Source organism: Pseudopodoces humilis, chromosome 1, assembly GCF_049639895.1.
Source record: "Pseudopodoces humilis isolate 2021_Gansu_Grassland_sample_001 chromosome 1, ASM4963989v1, whole genome shotgun sequence".
NCBI lineage: Eukaryota > Metazoa > Chordata > Aves > Passeriformes > Paridae > Pseudopodoces > Pseudopodoces humilis.
The window spans coordinates 46172182-46191762 of NC_142200.1; the positions used below are offsets into that span (position 1 = coordinate 46172182).

At 40.1% G+C, this 19581-nt stretch overlaps 1 protein-coding gene across 1 annotated transcript in view; it reads left to right on the plus strand.

Annotated features, from left to right (window-relative positions):
* Positions 1-19581, plus strand: part of NPC1 (NPC intracellular cholesterol transporter 1) — a 26322-nt gene continuing 6741 nt past the window's right edge. Inside the window, exons 1-16 of the mRNA XM_005517214.3 lie at positions 1-241; positions 7002-7124; positions 8367-8473; positions 9079-9254; positions 10136-10303; positions 10925-11174; positions 12403-12479; positions 13127-13497; positions 13863-14089; positions 14465-14565; positions 15526-15628; positions 16564-16753; positions 17144-17326; positions 17973-18087; positions 18908-19035; positions 19125-19265. Coding sequence (XP_005517271.2) covers positions 164-241; positions 7002-7124; positions 8367-8473; positions 9079-9254; positions 10136-10303; positions 10925-11174; positions 12403-12479; positions 13127-13497; positions 13863-14089; positions 14465-14565; positions 15526-15628; positions 16564-16753; positions 17144-17326; positions 17973-18087; positions 18908-19035; positions 19125-19265 — 2538 coding nt within the window. The 5' untranslated portion in view covers positions 1-163. The remainder of the gene's footprint in view (positions 242-7001; positions 7125-8366; positions 8474-9078; positions 9255-10135; positions 10304-10924; positions 11175-12402; positions 12480-13126; positions 13498-13862; positions 14090-14464; positions 14566-15525; positions 15629-16563; positions 16754-17143; positions 17327-17972; positions 18088-18907; positions 19036-19124; positions 19266-19581) is intronic.

Genomic DNA, 19581 nt, shown 5'->3' on the forward strand with positions numbered 1-19581 from the left:
CCTCCTCGAAGGGGCTGGTAGCTCCGCCCGGGCAGGCGAGAGCGGCCCGTCCAGACTGCGCTGGCGCGGCTGCCTCGCCGCCCTCCTCCTGTTTCCATCCGCCGCCGCTCGGTGTTGCTGCCCACCGCGCCTGCTGGTCATCCGCGCTCCAGCCCGCGCCGCCATGGGGACCCCTCAAGGCAGCCCCGGGCGCGGCGGCCTCGGCTTCCTTGTCCTGCTCCTGCTTCTGTCGCCCGTGCGGGTGAGTCCGTGGAGTGGGGAATGCCGGGCCTCCCGGCATCGTGGGGAGGAGAGGGAGCGGCGGGTGGGCAGCGGGATCCCGCGGGTGTTGCTTGGGACGGGGGGAGCCACGGTGTCCCCCGCGCATCCCGCGGCCGGGAGTGTCTCAGGCGGCAGGGCTGGATAAGGGTGCCGGTGTCCCGGGTTAGGCCCTCGGGCTCGGGGCGGCACGAAACTGAAACGAGGTACCGGGGTGTCCCCTCCTCGTCCCCGGTGGGGCTCGCTCCCCTTCTCCCGTGCCCCTGGTCCCCGTCCCGACGGGTGCTGACAGCCGGTGGCACAGCAGGCCCGCCGGGGAGCAGCCGCGAACTTCAGCCTCTGCCCAGTCCCCGTCCCCTGTGGTCGCACCCGGCAGCGGCAGCCCCCGGGATGCCGCGTTCCCGTGGCGTGCCCTGGTTATGCAATGCCCAGTGCATGTGAGTGGCCACGCAGTCACATGCTCGGCAGAGGCTTGCAGATGTCCTCGGTGTCTGGTTCGCTTTGCTTGGAGTGTAACTTAGCTAGGTGACGGCTTCTTGGAAGTAATGATCTGTGCGGAATGAGAGCTACTGTTTATTCATGTGCCAGTAGTAAGACTACATATTTCCATAAAATCGAGAGCTAGAGTGTGTTGGACTTCTTAAGAGCTTTAGGAAAAGATACGGTAAAACATTCACTCCTCTCAGTCATGTTTTGTTATGCTGTAGTGCAAGATAGGAGCGGGATACTCCACATTCCTCTGGAGAAACAAGGAGTGTCTCGTAAGCCTTACTGGTTGGCTTTCTTCCCCTCTCTACCTACGTTGAAAACATACTTTCTAGGTCAAGTTTTATGATTGGCCCTTTTTAAACATAGGAGTTTGTCATCTTGTGTGTGTGCTGTTCTCATATCCTCTTAAAAAAAAAAATTAAGAGCTTGAACATAAATGGAGGAATTCATTCTTTTATTACCACTGGAGAAGGTGATTGTTAGTAGTGACTCATGATCTTCAGGTGAGTAAATAATGATGCTTCACCCCTAACCAATGCAGCTTTATGTAATGCTTTTTGGAGGGAGGTCTCATCTTCCAAATGGTAAGGAAATGACAGAATGCTTTCCTTATCAGGAGGATACTGACCTACAGGAAACTTGAAACAAGTTCCCCAAATAATTAGGGGAATCCTTGTAGAGGCTTTGTGGTCCCTTGAAGTAAACATTGCAAAACCACTCTAACCATGCAGATCTCAGTTGTGTACTGTAAGAAGGCAGAATCTGGTTTTATTGGGGATTTTTGCCATTAACTCTTATTTACAGCCTGACACTTCACAAAGATGGCCCTTGATATCTTTCAAAGAGAGGCTGGTCTTTCAGTTAGACTGAGCCTATATAGTGTTAGATGCTTGCCAAAGCGAAGCATTGTAAAGGTAAATTGTTCTCTCCCTCAAATGTACTGATGGTGTAATGGTTTTGTGCTTTCAGTTATGATATTTGTAGTCCAAAGTGCCATATGTCTTTTTTTTTTTTCTGTTTCAAAGCAGTTGGCGGACTGGAGTGGTGCTTCAGCTCACAATTCTTCCATTACATTTGCGTTCACAATAATCTTGAAGTGTTCAGCCTGTATCTTTCACTCTGAACAGTGCATGGTGCAAGATTTCTGCCAGCTATCCATTACTATTTTATTTTCTTATGAATGTCCTAATGCACTAGATAGTATTTCTGTGCTTAATGGCCACTATTGCAATTGATCTTTGTCTAATTGTACTAAAACACAAGCTTGTTAAGTCACTGTGTAGTCAAGGTTGGATATGGGTTTCCTATCAGCAGCTGGGATCCCAAGCCATAGGTTATATGTGATTTTCTGAAATCTCATGGGAAAGTGTTAAGTGCTGCTCATGCCACGTGGCCTGCAGTGTGGTGTTATCTGACCTTGGACATGAAGTTCTGAAATGTCTTGTTTGGAGCAGTTTCCTTGTCAGGGATGGCAGTGTAGCTCCAGAAAAAGACAGTAACCACTTCGCCTAAATTACTTCCTGGAAAATCAGGAGTGACTTGTTCAGCCTTTCTGGATGGAAAGTGAGGAAGCTGCCTTAGAAAGGGGAGAGATGACTGAAGGGAGTGACTGGTAGAACTGAGTAGTACATATGTGGGCAGTAGCCAAAATAACCCAGGTGTTGTGCAGTATTATTATTGCTATTAACCTGCAGGACATCAGAGCTGTTTTGGTGCAGATGGACTTAGTTGCAGATGGACAGGTGCTAGCTGGGGGCCCTGCACTTCCCGATCATGCATGCCTCCTTGGAGGTAACATCAGCTTGGAGGTAACACAGGTACTGGATTATTACTGTTACTGCAACTTTCTCTTCCTACTTGACTTTCCCTTTACTATGACATCTATAATGTGCTTGGACAACTCCAGAACTGTGGCTTGCTTTGCCTGACCAGGAGTAGTAATGATTTTTCCATCTGAAAGGAAACAGTCTCCTGCTGGTGAGCAAAGGAACAGGAAGAGCTTGGCAGATAAGGCATGGCTCTGAACTGGCTGCCTCTGAACAAGTTACTGAAAGAGACAAAGAATAAGAACTAAACCTGTAAAGTTTCCTTTATTCCATGGGCCTCTTTCCTCCACAGGAGGGGTTGTGAGGTAATATGCAACTTCTGGGGCAGATCTTTGAACTTGACCAGGTCACTTGTTCCCATAAACGAGTTTTCCCATTTATTAAGGGTGGTGTAGTGTTTCCTTAGAACTCTCAACCTAGCTGGCAATAGCAAATATTAAGGGAGTGCAGGGGAAGAGTGTGCTCTTTCCTGGATTGATCTTTTTGCCCTGTAAGATCCCAGATGCATCATCCTAGATGAAGGAAAGGGAAACAGCTGTATCTGATGCTCTTGCCTTTTCTATACATTAGTAATCCTAGTTTGAATAATCAAACAGTGTTCACTTGTCATCTGGTATTTGTAAGACCACAAACAGTTGCTGTTTCTGTGTACAGCATCATCATTGTTCTTTGTCTTTTTAACAGCTATGTATTCACTGGTGGTGGTGGCAGCGAATACTGCTGGAAGCATCAAAAATTATCAGTTTGTTTCAACCTGCAGTTGAAGAAACTTGGGCTGAAGTAAATGTGTTTATGATCTGTTGGAACACACTACTACAAATTAATGATAAGCCTAGGAACCAGAAAACTCTTAACAGAACTTTTGTAGAATGTTCATACTTGCTCATGTGCAAGTTCTTTGAGGGCTTCTGGAGCCTTTGCCTGAGATGAAATTTCTCTTCAAACAGACTAAGCTTGCCAGAAATAGGAATGCAGTTTTCTGAACTCTGAGGATGTACTGAGGGTTAGTGTTCTGACAAGTGGTTTCTAAGATATGCTAGAGGCAGGAAGGAACAGCCTTAATCTAAGGTTATGTTGCTGTTGCTTTATGAAGTACTTAGGAAAGTCACATTTTAATATATGAAGTACTTAGTCATGTGATCTTAAAAGGAAAACAAGCAGAAAAAACCCATGAACTGAGCCCTGTGTTACTTATGGAGTATTTTAAGTATTTAATGTATTTTTCCTTGTTTAGAAGACAGTTGTGTTCAGCTTAGCATTTCTCTGTTACTTTTGGGGCTAGGCTTTCACCCATTTAAGAAACTTAATACTCAGGTGAGCAGTTATCTGACCTAAAAGTCTGACTCTGTAAGCAGCAGCTTTGTTAACTATGACTTATTTACAACCGCACTTACTCATCCCTATCTTATCCTACCCTCACAGGAGCATTCTTCTGAAAGAATGGAAAGAGTAAACTGCTTGTTTTACTCTGTAACTTAATCTAGCTTTTATTGGAGGGTTTTCAGGGGGAAAGAACTGTCTGCTCTATCATATCTGTGGTAGTGGAGTAGTTAGTTACCTAGTCACTTGTATCCCTGAATGCTGCCTCAGCCATAGGAGACCAGCCCTCTCCCGTATATTGGGGCTGACTCAATGGTAAGCAGGCTATTAGCTTATTAATGTTCAAGAGCTGTGTTGTTCAATTGAGGCTGTTGATGTCTAATGATTTGGTGCTTTTTAGGCTTAGTAACTTGGTTCAACCATTGTAAATCAAGCATCCCCAAAGTTTACTGATTCAGGGAACAAACTCACACTTTCATTAGTGAAATCCTGCTAGGTCATGGCATAAGTGTAAAATCTTAAGCTGTTTCTGAAACTGCATTCTTGGTGTTAATACTGAAACAGAGTGTTGAGACTTGTAGTTCTAGACCTAAGTGCTCTTCTAATAGTTTAAAGCAGCTGATCTGTTCACCTTTTCCTTAAACAGGCTGAAAGTTTGAGTGGCAAACATTGTTTTTTCTATTGTATGTTTTATTGCTGTGGAACTTCAGGAACGTGATTTGAAATTCTTTATCCAAATTCAAGTGTAAGCTAATACCAGGCCAAACTTCGTCTTGCTTTATTTTTCTTCTGTAGTTAGCTGGATACCTTTTGGTACATTACCAAGTGTCATGTGCAAGTAAGTTGCTTGATGTTCTGTCCTGAAAATGATGACTTCTTTCTTGTAGGTAAATTTATAGACACAAGACAGATTGTATTTTGTTTTCTATCCATGTAACTATAACCAAGGAGCTGCTGCCTTGAAACAGAGATAATGTTTTTAAAACAATTGAACTATCAGTCAGACTGACATGGTAGCTCAAGTCTACTCAAGTTTTTCTGTTCAAGAGGTGCCCTGATAAGTTTTTTTGTGATTGTTAAACTGCATTACCAGTTTTCCCACACATTCCACTCTGGCAGAAGCTAACTTTCACTAAAGAGTAGGTTGATGAATTTGTGTGTTTTAAAAAAGTGTTAGATAACAAGATGTAATGAAGCACAGAAAGTGTTTTTTAGAAAGGATGATTACAAACCATTCCAGACTAAACACGGAAGCCAGCTTGATACTGAAGAAATAAATAATCCTTTTCTCACGGGCATTGCAAAGAAGCTCCAAATTCCTTGCCCTTGTGAAAGAATAGTAGTGAATCTGTGCTTCCTCTTGAAGAGATAATTCACTTCTGGTGCTGGTACAAACAGAATAATTTTCACTGCTAGTAAATCGTTTGCTATTAAAACTGGGGAATATAGGTGTGAGGAAGCAGAGTTGAAGATGATGACTTCTAAATTTGCATCAAAATAATATTAACTTGATGCACGAACAAATTTACAAAACAATGTAGTTTTGAGAAATAGTCTACATGTTCTGGAAGTCTGACTTTTTGGCTTATGCTGGTGTTAAACATTCAGTGTTTATAAGTGCAATCTTAAGGGGTGTTCTCCAGCCTGTATCATAGAATATGGTAATACTTAACAGTTGGTTGTGGGTTTAACTAGAAGATGTGCTAGAATAGACAAATGAAAGGGTGATCTAGATGAGTGGCACTTAAACTGACTTTTAGACCTGGCTTGCAGTGAGTAACTTTGAATTGGCCTATGTTGCCCTGGTTTGGTTAAAGAGGAAACAAGTCTTGGATTGGGTAAATTGGTGATGGTTATTGTCCCTGATAAACAACCGACTACTGATGTACTTTTTGAAGAATTGTCAGTGTTGTTCAACACAAAAATGGATGTTATGGAGGTGATCTGTTAATGGGTAGCTCTTGGCTATTGTCAGGACAGCCCTCCACGGGCCTCTCTGGTCAGTAAACAATACTATTCATGGTCAGGCACCAAGCACAGCAGTCTGTCCTTGCAGCAACAACATATGGTGTCTCTAAAATGCTAAGTCAAGGTTGTTCAGGAGATCAAAATAGGTCACTTATCTCTCAAACTGTACTAAGCAGACTCCCGATCAGAGCTGGCAGAAGTGTAGTAAATGTTTGTACAGTCTGCTTTCTGCTTGCAGCCCATGTGGTAGGAAAACTTTGGAGACGTATTAAGGCTTTTGCTGTAAATAACTTGTTATTGCATTAAATGTTTTAATTTTCAGAATAAATATTTTGGCTTAGTATCTTAGATGTCTCAGTGTCAGTACCACTGAACAAAAATAAAAGGCTTTCAAGGTGCCACTGCCCTTTTTCAATTTCTTTTATGCACATAATAAAGAAAAAATTTCTGAATTTTCAATAGTCTGTTAGATAAAAACATCTTTAAAATTAGGCTTTTTTCTTAGCACTGTAATCCCATTTAAATGTTCCATGCTTAGGCTTCAAAGTGGTGATGGAGGGCACCCTGGAGACTGTGACAGTAAGCATATGGAAAGTGCAGAGCTATGAAGTTCTGTTTCAGAATCCTCTCTGTGCTGCTGTTTGTTCAGTCTGTCACTGTAAGGAGTTTTCAGGAAGGATCAAAAGGTGGCAGGAGGAGCTGAAATTGCACATAAGCAATGAGTTTCTTCCTATGTACACTAATTCATGTGCTCTAATGTGACAGTTTAACCCACCAATTATTTTGGTTTTTTGCATGGACAAATTATTTTCTAGTTGAAGATGCTTTTCAGGTATTGATTTAGGTTTTTCTTAAGTAACTCTTATGCTTGATCTTAACTATAGGCAGTGCACTTTCTGTTTCTTTAGTGGTCAAGGGAGGGTGGGGAGTTGAGCTGAAGATCAGTGGTGATGTGCACCATGTCAAAAACACCTGCTTTTGTTCATGGATGCTTTATGTAGTGCATGCTGATGTTTTAATTAGCAGGAAGTTATCTGATCTGGACTGTCAATGGCTTTTGGAGTAGTAGCACGTTAATTCTACAATAGCTGAGATATTGGCAACTATTTCTTGCAGTTAATAATTTATTTTGTTGGTTAGGTCCTTCCACAAATGTGTGTCTGGTATGGAGAATGTGGAGTTGCTTCTGGAGACAAGAGGTACAACTGTGCTTATCATGGGCCACCAATAGCATTACCAGAAGATGGCTATGACTTAATGCAGGTGAGCTTCTCTTGGAGGTTTGCTGCTAAAAAAAATAATTCTCCAACAGTAGAATTCTGTATTGGTTTCTGTTGGACCTGTGCTATTACCTCTCATCCTAACCTGATGAGAAAGTAGACAGATTATCTCTGATTACTTAGGTCCAACTGGGTTAAGGTAATTTACCTCAATTTCTTTTCAGAGATACCAAAACTGTCCAAAATGTGATTAGGGGCTGTCACAGACAAAAACCTTAAATACAAGATTTGTTAACTTTCTTGAATGTTTTCCTCACTGGTTTGACCACTACTTTACTCAGACTGCTTTTTTGAAGACTCTTCCAAGATATATGTTCCATGGCTGTGCCCTTCTGATCTCTAAAGGACAAGACTAAACTATTTTCCTTCAGATGGTCATTCCCAATAAAGGAAGGTGTTAACTAATACTTGTTCAAATGGGGAAAATTTGGACAAAGTTAGCTGTGCCTAGTGAGACTGTATTTCCTTACCTGGGCTTCAGCCACCAAAGTGAATGAAACCACAGTCAAAACAGAGTTTATGTATTTCATGCACAGCATGGGATATTGCCAGATTTGCCTTCTGGCATGTGATAGTTCAAAGCTTTAAAGAGTGAAATAACCACAGAGTTAAACAATTGTTAGACTGGTGACAGGAGTGACTTCATTAAGTACGTAGTTGAGCTAGCTATTGTTGTGTATTGTTTCTGAAGACTTAATGTACAGTTCTTGTATGTTACTATCAGTTATACCTGTGTCAGATGCATTTGTCTCTTCTATAAACTGAATATGAAATATGTCTTCCAGGTAATCAGTGATTTTATGGTTAGTGGCTTGCCTTCTGGGACTTTAAAATCTGATACTATCCAGAAGGAGTACTAGAGGATAAGCTGCAGGAATACTTTCAACTTGGATAAACATATGTTGTCCTCTTAGCAATAGGCTCTCAAATGCCATTATCATTCTATATATAGACCCTGGTGACTAAAGATCATCTGAAGGAGCTTTTCAAAAGGAAGTGCTGCCTTGAATAAAAGAAGTGAAAAAAGTGATTCTTCTCTCCAGTCTCTAAACAAAAATCTTGTTTGCTGGACTGTTTTTCTCCTATGCATCTCCCACAGCAACAGCTACTGTGCTCTGAAATATGCTGATGCAGAGCCCGTGATTGTAATGAGTTCTGAAGTCTTAAACGTGTTTTCTTCCTTTCCTCTTGATCTCAATGTTGTTTGTTGTTTTTTTTTGTTAAGGAACTCTGTCCAGGTTTATTCTTTGGCAATGTTAGCACTTGCTGTGATGTTCATCAGCTTCAGACTTTGAAAAATAACTTGCAGTTGCCTCTGCAGTTTCTCTCCAGGTATGCTAATGAATGGCAAAGAAACTAGTTTTGTAACAGAATAGCAAAGCACTTGTCTTCAAGAAGACTGTAGAAAAAGTGGTAATTTCATTTAAGGGATTATTGGAGCAAGCTGCTGGAGTGATTTTCTCATCTGTAGCAGCAGGCTGTAATGTCATGAAAGAACTACTTGCAGTCTGGGTTGACTTAGCTGGTAGAGTAAGCCCTTAGCTTGTCTCAAGCTACTTTATCTAATGAAACCTTCAGAAGAGAGTGACATAAAGTAGCATTTGGTCTTGTTCTAGCTATCTTAGTTTAGACTAGCTAAGACATTAAGAAGTCTAAGTCTTCCTGATAGCAACAGTTAAGTTTTCTTCAAATTCTAGTAAAATGGTTTGAGTCTGCTATTTGAGGCAGGCAATTTTATTAGTGATTTATGGTGCTTAAAGTTGTTCATCTGTAGTGTCAACAACAATTGTTATATTGCTGATTGAAATCTTACAGAATTTAAATACTTTTTACTGTCACTCTGAGCAGAATGTTTCTATTTGCAAGGTATATCTGACTTGACCTACATAGCATCTTTACCTCTTAATCTGATTGCTTTCATTGGCTTTCCTACGCAGATGTCCATCGTGTTTTTACAACTTGATAAACCTCTTCTGTGAACTGACTTGTAGTCCAAATCAGTCTGACTTTTTGAATGTTACAAGCACCATACCTTATTATGATCCTGTTTTAAAAGAGAACAAAAGTAGCATTACAGAGCTGCAGTACTTTATTGGAGATCGATTTGCAAATGGTGAGTAAACAATGTGTTAATTTACTTTGGCTTTTGTCCAGGTAACAAGACCAGTGCTTTTTCAGAAAGAATTTGGAGAGGGAAACATCTCTTTTGAAGTTTCAGTCATCACATAGGTAACAGTAGGTCCCCCTTAAAACTTATGGAACACTTAACTTCTGTCTGGGCAGGGCACATTACACAGACGCTGTTATTACTATTTTAAAGGTTTAGTTGAGGATGAACATCTATACAAACAGTTAATAGCTGATAACCCTGAGGACTTTAACTTCAGAAAAATAAAATTGTTGCCAAATATAGAATGTCCAAAGCCTACCTGATACTAAAACAGTCTGGCAAGCATGATAATAAAGTTTGTACACAGTGTACTATGATGATTCTCTAAGAGGCACTCAGTTCTGAAATGGATGGTCTAGTCCTTTGTCAAAATCAGATGTTTTTAGAGAACAATTCATTTGGGTTGTATTTTGATTCTGCAGAAAGCTTAAAGCATTAAATCAGTCTTTTTATGCTTTTTTTGCAGTAACCTTTAATAAAATTCAGACACTTGAAAGTCATATATGGCCTACAAGTTGAAAGTACCTTAAACGCTTTTCATAGCTTTCCCTGAAAATAATACTAGGTAATGGTTCCTGTCAAGCAGAAAAGTAGGTTCTAGCATGATGCAGCTTTGGGTGGCTTTCTCAGAGCAAGGTAGCTGTAGCAAAGCATTGCAACCTTGAATATTAGAAATACAGCTGAAAGCATTAGTTCACTTTCCTAAGACAGATGTTTCTACTTGAAAACTGTATGTATGTTCCTGGAACTTGGGGATTCAGTAATATTGGAAATACTTGGAATGCTTACTCAAGTGATAACATTGGTTTAATGACTCTTCCCAGCAATGTACAATGCCTGCAAAGATGTGGAGGCTCCATCGAGCAATGTTAAAGCACTGGGGTTGCTGTGTGGGAAGGATGTCAAGGACTGCAATGCAACCAACTGGATTGAGTACATGTTTAGTAAAGACAATGGACAAACTCCTTTCAGCATAATTCCAATCTTTTCAGGTAAGAACCTGAATTGTCCTTACCTTTGTAGCTCCTGTCATAGGTGGGGTGCTATGGCTAGGACATTGATTTTTAAACAGCTGTCCTGCAATGAAAGTCTGCGGTCAGAGGCTTTCAAAGCAATGTGAAATTAACTTATGTTTTTTTTTATTTCTGCTTGGAAACCATACTTAGTGCTTTTTTTCTATACAGCTTCTTATTGTAGAAATCTCTAGAACTCAGTGATGGACTGAGCCTAGGCAACTGGCTACTTGTATTTCCTTGGGGAATGGGCAGTTCCCTTATCCTTGAGGATTTCTTTAACAGGAAGTTATTGTTGCACATATCACAGCCTGAATAGATAAGGGGGATAACAAATCATTGCTGGGATGATACAAGTATGTGCTTATTACTTTTATTGACTGAAGTGTTATAGACATGCCCAGTCATTTAATTATTAGACAACAGTAAATAATTGGTACCTGCTGTGGAAAAAGCAGTGGATTCTTCATCTTCAAGACCAAAAAATGCTACTCTATGTAAGGGCTGTGAGCTTTTGTAAGAAGAGTTAACTCACTTAACTGGGATGGTCTGAATTTTTCCTGGTAGTAAATTGGCTCTGCAACTTGTGATTTGTCATAGATGTTCCTGTCCATGGAATGAACCCTATGAATAACGCTACCAAAGGCTGTAATGAGTCCATGGATGATTCAACAGGACCATGCAGCTGTCAGGATTGTTCAATTGTTTGTGGTCCAAAACCTCAACCCCCTCCATTGCCTCCTCCTTGGCTATTGTTTGGTTTGGATGCTGTGTATGTCATCATGTGGATCTCATACATGGGCTTTCTACTCATATTTTTTGCACTAGTGTTTGGAGTCTGGTGTTACAGGTAAAGAATTCAAAATGCTGAGCTCTGCAAGTCACTTGTTTATCCCTGAGAATTTCTTTGCTCTGGTCAGATGCTTATGGCTTGGATATTTCAGGCAGCCAGAAGTCATGTTCTGTAACAGATACCACATATACTTACAGGAAGTGTTCTAACAGCTAAAACCACCTGATAGAAAGTGATTGCAGAAGTTGCTTTAGTTGATGGCACACCCATCATAGCATTCCTAGCTACAGAATCACATACACTATTCTTCAACTTTCTTATCTAAGTATGCAGAAGTCAGGGAAAACACATTCATAACACAACAGTCACTGCTCTATTGCAAATTAAGTAATGAATACCTTTTCCTAGTCTCCTTTTTTGAAAAAAAATAAATGAAAGCTGTAACCCTTGATCATGCGGCTGGAACACCTCTCTTATGAAGACAGGCTGAGAGAAATGGGGCTGTTCAGCCTGGAGAAAAGGCTCTAGGGATTCCTTACAGCACCTTCCAGTACCTAAAGGGGGCCTACAAGAGAGCTGGAGGGGGACTTTTTACAAGGGCATGTAGTGACAGAACAAGGGGCAATGGTCTTAAGCTGAGGGAGAATAGATGTGGATTAGATATTAAAAACAAATTCTGTACTGTAAGGGTTGTGGGTCAGTGGTAGATGTTGCCCAGAGAAGTTATGGACTCCCTGCTCCTGAAGGTGTTCAAGGCCAGACTCAACAGGGCTTTAAGTAAACTGATCTAGTGAAAGGTGTCCCTGCTCATGGCAGGGGAGTTGGAATTGGATGATCTTTAAGATTTGCATCCAACCCAAACTGCTCTGCTACTATGATTGTTCAGTTATGACCAGAAAACTGAAATTGCTCTATAATAAGAATTAAGTCTGTGTGGAAAAGGATAAAAGGATAGTGGGTATGACAGTTTGATATGTTTGGTGGCCTTACCTTAGTGGGCAACATGAAATGGTAAGTGTGTTTGAAATGCCTGGTTCATATTTCTAATGTAAAAATCTGCAAATATCAACTTAGTATCAATTTAAAGAGATTCTCTGTCTTGTTAATGCTAGCAATCTTGTAAGTGTGCACAAAGAATCTGTGCTTGATGTAAGCTGGAAAAGTTTATCAAGACAGCTGATATGGATGTATGTTGTTCCAAAGGATCACAAAGCTGGAGATTGTTGTACAAACAGCACAGATGTCTTTTTGGACAAGCAGGATAACACGTGTTCTTGCCTTGCAGGAGGCGGCACTTCGTCTCGGAGTACACCCCAATTGACAGCAATATAGCCTTTTCTGTGAATTCCCACCGTGACAATGGTATGTCTTGGATAAGAGTAATAGGTTTATTACAAACTCAACTTAAGTGCATCCCTTTCCTGTGGATGGGCTCTGGAGTTTTAGCTTTTTTACGTTAAAAGTCCATTCTTAGAGGGCCTTCAGCATTTTGGCCAGCATCTCTCTTGTTTCAGAGTAGTTCTTACCCCTATTTTAGTGGATGCTGAAAGCCTTGGGGACACCCTTCATGGATCTAGCTAAGCTCCAAGGAAGTTCTGGAGGGCTTTGTCATAAGGGTATAGGGAGGGCAACATGATGCTGAAATCAGTTTGATCATGTTTTGGCTTATCCATGTATCCATTTAAAGCATGCTAGGAAAGAGCTGTAGTTTAACTTGTGTACCAGCTGAGGTAGCTTGTTTTACTGCTTGTGTCCTTTAACTACTTCTTCCTTTATTTGCTACACCTGCTGCTGTCAAAGACAGCCTTACATTACAAGGGGCAAGCTGTTTTCTGCCCCTTGGCCTCAGTCAGGGGTTGGTCCCAGGGTCTGACAGTCAGTGCAGACACAGCCTCTGGTGCTTCCTACAAACAGAGTTGGAATAAAATTTCATCTTTCTGAGAGGACTCCAAGAAAATACTGCTTAACTGACTTCTCAAACATTTACTGTTTATTTCTTGCTCTTGCAGGAAACATTACCTGTGGTGAAAGGCTTGGTGAAAGGTTTGAGAATGGCCTGAGAATGACATTTACATCATGGGGAGCTTTCTGTGTCAGAAATCCACGTCCTGTTATCCTCTTCTCTGTGGTCTTCATTGCAATGTGCTGCTCAGGCTTTGTATATATTAAAGCAACTACAAATCCTGTAGATCTCTGGTCAGCCCCAAGCAGCCAAGCCCGCAAGGAGAAGGAATACTTTGACACACACTTTGGGCCTTTCTTCCGTACTGAACAAGTTATTATTCAAGCACCAAAGAGCCACCCAGACACCTACTCACCTTACCCATCAGGAGAAGATGTACCTTTTGGGCCTCCCCTTACCAAAGATATTCTCCATCAGGTAATTGGGACTTTCCAAGAACAAAGACCTGAGCATACTTAACAGGTATAACCACATGGTGTTGGTTCCATACAGCTTCCACCTGCAATGTTATGTATCCATCAAAACAGTCACTAGATATTTATATTAAAAATCATAGCCTTACTATAAAGCTTTTTGCTGAAAAGCTTTCTGTTAGAGAGACACATGATAGCTAAGTCCCAGTTCATAGTATGAACACCGAAATAATGTTTTTGTAATGTTTCTATCAACATGTGCCCCTGTCTCTGGAAACTGGCAAGAATGTAGCGTGCACTTAAGTCCTGTCTTGCAAGGGAAATGCTTTCTTGTGCTGCTCTTAAATTGTTTTTGTTTTTTTTTTAAAGGTACTGGATTTGCAGGATGCTATTGTCAACATAACTGCTTCTTATGACAATGAGACTGTAATGCTGAAGGACATTTGCCTGGCTCCTCTTGCTCCCTACAACAACAACTGCACTATCCTGAGCGTACTCAACTACTTTCAGAACAGCCATTCTGTTCTGGATCACACTATTGGGGATGAGTTCTTTGTCTATGCTGATTACCACACTCACTTCTTATACTGTGTTCGGTGAGCAGTACAGTTGCATGCTTTTTAATCAAGTTGTCAGTTCAGTTTGGTTTGGTGTGGATGCTGGCTCTAGTTTACCTTAAACATGTTTTCAATGCTTCTGAAGAGTTCTGAACAGAAGACCGGTTTCTAAGCTTTCTCATTAGTTTATGGTTGAGTTTGTTAGAGGGTATTCCTTGTCTTAAATGCTATAAGGCAGACACCTTTAAAACCATATTTAAATTCAAAGCAAATGTAGCGCAAGGACAGTGTACCACTAGCAGTCTCGTCTGCTTTGTCTTGGTTTCCAATTATAACTCAACAGCTTTTTACTGTTTTGTGCTGTGCCTCAGCTGTCAAGCAGAAGCTAACAATTATTGCTGGTGATCTCTTTAGGGCTCCAGCATCACTGAATGACACAAGCTTGCTTCACGATCCCTGCTTAGGAACGTTTGGTGGACCTGTATTTCCATGGCTGGTGTTGGGAGGATATGATGGTGAGTGGCAAAACAGTATTGCAGTATGAGTCTGAGAGTACATACTTGTGTGCTGTTCTTGGTGCTAAAGGTGCATTCTCATTTAACACAGGTATTTAAATGCAGTCCAGAGAAACTGCAGTTTTGTTAAACTCAGTAAGTAAGGGTGTTTTAAATAAGTTTTCAGTAGACCAGTGCTGGGATTGGAGGCAGACTACTCTGGACATGCAAGCAATCTGTAATTGGAACATCTCAACAGGAGAAATGTTTGCTCTTCTTTAGGCCTGGTAAAAGATAAAGACATGGAGTAGCTCAGGTTGCTGTGCTGGGATGTATGTGTATTTTGCTTTGAGTTAGAATAAAGTTTGTCACTGATCTGACAAAGCATTTAAGAATAAAGTGTTCACAAAAAAAATTCTTTCATAATTACTCTTAAGCCAGGATTTTGTTCAAGCAATTTATCTAATTAAATATAACTTGATAGTATATTTGTGCTTAATATATCTAAAATAGTGTTTAAAGGCGAGCACTTCTTTATTAAACTGTAGGAGATTTGTATTTGCTTTGAGTAAAATCTAAGTATGCAAGAGGTTTACCTACTTAGATTTTACTTAATGCAAATTCATTTCAGTATTTATGAAGCCACATTTTTCATTAGATTGCAAGTCATAAGCAGTGGTTATATAGTAGCTCTTTGTCTAACCATGCAAAAATTTAATGTTGGGGTGTCATAAGCATGTTAAACAATGAATAATTACTCTGGAATGCAATCTGGAGTGCTTATCAACTTCTGTTCTTATTTCAGTAGGGTGTTTGAGAACTCTGGTGTTCAGTGGAGTTGTAGGGATGGGATTACTTTGGGAAATGCTGATTTTAAACTTATTTGTGTCTGCTATACTGGAATTATATTTACATATAAATATATATAAATAAAATATTGAGTTACATTTTTTAATGCCAACCTTTTTTTTTCTTCTATAGATGATAACTATAATAATGCCACAGCTCTTGTAATTACTTTTCCTGTCAACAACTACTACAATGACTCAAAAAAGCTGATGAAAGCCTTGGCATGGGAAAAAGAGTAAGTAGCCTTCCTGTGTTCTGAAATGCATACATGACTTAATGCAGCTTTCAATGTAGATAAAAAAGAAACACCTGCATTGTACTGACAGTTCTTCAGTATAACTACAGGGATGTTTTGAGTGGCAGCAAAACTGGTTAAAAACAGACTGTGCTGGTCATAAGACCTTTGCTTTGTCTTGCACACTTAATTTGCTTTGAGACATAGGTTATAGTCCTCTTAGTGACCATCTAGCCCAGTAGTACTTGCCAATAAGTAACTTCAGAAAGGATTTATTTTATTGTGGCTAGAATTACACAGGTAGACTCTTTAATTTACTGGGCCATTAACCATGGGTGGAAAGGTCGAGCCTGATGCTGTAGTTCTTTACCTTTCATTTTTAAAAACGTCATCCAGATGAACATCTAAGGCTTTCATTCCCTTTGCCACCTTGAAGATGTGGCTTACACAGGCTAGCTGCTCTGGCTGTCAGTTCAGATAAAAACTGCTGTACTAGAAAGCTTGTGACAAAATAAAAGTATGACAAGCATCTGCCTGTGTCACAAGCACATCTCAAATTGGGGAACTGAAACAAGGGCTAATGAATTGTTCCAGTACTGTAAGCATGCTGCAGTTATCTTTCATATGTGTATTCCTAGGTATAGCTTTGAGGAAAATTGTGCTTAGAGTTTGAAACAGTTCATGCAAGATACCTATTTGTCCTCATTCTCTGGAAGGAACATAGGAAGTATTTCAGCATAGTGTATTTCCAGTGCTTAGAGCAGTGTTCTAGGTATGTGTATCCAGCACCTCTCTTTAAAAACTGAGAATGGTCCATCAAAGTACTGTCTGGCTAGTGCACTCTTCTACCACACAGATGATGCAATTTTTCCACCAACTGACTTTCAAGTATTTCTAGTGGAAGTGTGATCAACCTCTTGGTTTTATTTTTTTAGATTTATTAACTTTCTGAAGAACTATAATAATTCAAACTTAACTATATCATTTTCTGCTGAACGGAGTATTGAAGATGAGATCGACCGCGAAAGCAACAGTGATATTAGCGTTGTATTGATAAGCTATATTGTGATGTTTGTGTACATCTCGATAGCTTTGGGACATATCCAGAGCTGTAGAAGACTGCTGGTATGTGTACAGTTTTCATTGCTATAAAGTATGAAGCTAGAGCTTGCTGATAGCTCTAAGTGATTTAACTATTTTTGCAGAATGCTGATGTTCAATTTCTTATTAGAGTGTTGAGTTTCCCTTGGGCAGGAGTTAGGGGGAGCACTGTTCTTGCAGTAGACCAATCATTTGTGTTTCATAGTCTCAGCTAAGTTCTTTCACTTGATGTTCAGTTAACATCAGCTTTAAGACTTGTAGTTTCAAGGTTGATTATTTTTTTTTAAAATATTTGGATCTTCAAAAACCCCTGACAAGTTAGACTAAATGTTAGAATATGGCTTTTGCCTTGGCAGTAATCTATTCTGTGGGATGATGCTTGTTTGGCTGACGTTCAGTACAACTTTTTTTTAGGTGGATTCAAAGATCTCTCTGGGCATTGCAGGCATCCTGATTGTACTGAGCTCAGTAGCATGCTCTATAGGCATTTTCAGCTACTTTGGGATCCCACTGACACTGATTGTGATAGAAGTAATTCCTTTCTTGGTGCTGGCTATTGGAGTGGACAACATCTTCATTATGGTTCAGACACTTCAGGTATTTACTTTCATACAAACTCTTCTGAAAATGCCTGTCATTTTTGAAGTCTTTAAACTTGGAGCAGGAAGTCTTTTATGTTCCAGTGCTCAGCTCAATGTGAGCAGCTCTGGAATCTCATAAGATATCTAGTGGAAGAAAGACAAGAATCTGTGTACATTCTACCTTCACAAAAAAACCCCAATTTATGTCTCTGCATTTTCTTACTGCTGCTTGATATCAAAATAGTTGTAGAACTCAACTGATGTTTTGATCACTTGTAATTTTAGCATATTGTAAGCAGTAGTCATGAACTAAACTACATGCTTTAGACTAGGGACTTCTGACACTAAGTCTTAGTGGGTAATCAGCTTTAATTTGACAGGTTCAATAACCTACTGAAACTGGCACTGCCTCTGTTGAATGTGTAGTTTTATATGAAGTACTGAACTTAGTACAATATTTTAAATTTGAAGCAAGACAGCAAGTATTGTTCAGGCTGCTCTTGTTTAAGAGTCTCAGCTGTTTTTAATCAATCTCTTGTTAATGTAGTGAAAACAACAAAAGAGTTTAGGATATTTAAAAGTTTTGGGTGTTTTAAAGCCATATGAAATAGCTTTATAAATTACATGATTCCTAATAATAATAAATTATTGCCTTAAAACAGAGAGATGAACGCCTTCAGGGTGAAACTCTGGATAAACAGATTGGCAGAGTCTTGGGAGATGTGGCACCCAGTATGTTTCTCTCATCCTTTTCGGAGACTGTGGCATTCTTTCTTGGTAAGACTCCTTTAATATTTGAAGATAAGGGCCCTATCATAACTGTGTGTTGCAAGGATAAATGCAATACTAAAATATAAAAGTAAAGTAGGAATTTGTAGGGGCGGTTTAGCTTAGTTGTTCATTACTATTAAGTTAAACTTCTGCTGGGGAGATAGGCACTGGTGTACTTTAAGAGTTTGGCACAGTTAAAAAGATCCAGTATTGAATCTGTCAAGCTTTTCAGCCTTGAAAGACTGGAGGTTTTTACTGATTTGCAGTGACTGACAAAGTCTAAATTTGATCTTAGGTAGATAAAATATCAGGGTGTATGAACTATATTGCGTTTAGTCATCTTGCCAAAATGCCCCTTGGCTGGAAAAGTGCCCCTATGACAGATTTATGTTTGAGGCTCACTTTACAATGATTTAGAGGTAAATCTTGTTACTGTACAAGTATAATTTGGCTTCTTTCATAATGGCTTTGTTTACCTACAGTGTAATTTGTCATTGGATCACTTGCATTGATTGGAATGGTTTAATATTAAAGCAAGATGTTGCCTGACAGCACTGCTTAACTGCCCTGTTACACAGTCTGCACCTAAATTTGGAATTGAGAAATGGGTTAGAACTAGTCACTTCTTTGCAGAGCCTCAGTGCTGTTAAACAGGTCAAAGACAGCAGCTGTAGCCAGGCTTGTATGAGCTGTTTCCTTTGCTCTGGAAAGAAAGGCTCTTTGTCCTGCTATGAGGCTACCACTTAAACTGGATGTTTGTGTAGAAAATGCTTGTGCATTTCTTGGAGAAGGGAGCTCTCTTAACAATCTGGGTCACTTCCTCCAGGGACACTGTCTACGATGCCAGCAGTTCGCACGTTCTCTCTGTTTGCTGGAATGGCTGTGCTCATAGACTTCATTCTTCAAGTGACTTGCTTCGTGAGTCTCCTGGGCTTGGATATTAAGCGTCAAGAGGTGAGTATAAGTGCACCTGTGACTGCAGTGTAATGGGGATGATGACATCTGCAGAACTGCTCTAACTCTGGCATTTAATCCATTTTCAGAGTAATAGACTGGATATTCTGTGTTGCATCAAAAGCAGTGAAGAAACGAGTGGAGTCCAGCGTTCTGAGAGCATGTTATTTCTGTTCTTCAAAAATCTGTTTTCTCCATACCTGCTCAAAGATTGGATGAGACCAATAGTAGTATGTATAATCAATTTAAAGTAAGCAGTCATCTAAACTTGAGCAAAAGAGCAGTGAGCCTGAAGACCTAAACAGGGAAGAAAAATCTTGAAACCAGTAAAACAAATGAAGCTTCTAGTACTTTTGTTCTCAGCATAAGAATAGAAATAAGCTTTTGTAACTGCAAAAGTATTTCAGTAAATAGAGGCTTGATCATGGATTGTCCAAAGCCCAGATTTAAGAGTTGCATTGCAGACAATCAAATTACTTTAGCCTATGTGAAAAAATCAGCATGTGTTGGCTTTTACACTGCATTAATCCAGAGCATTTTTGCTGA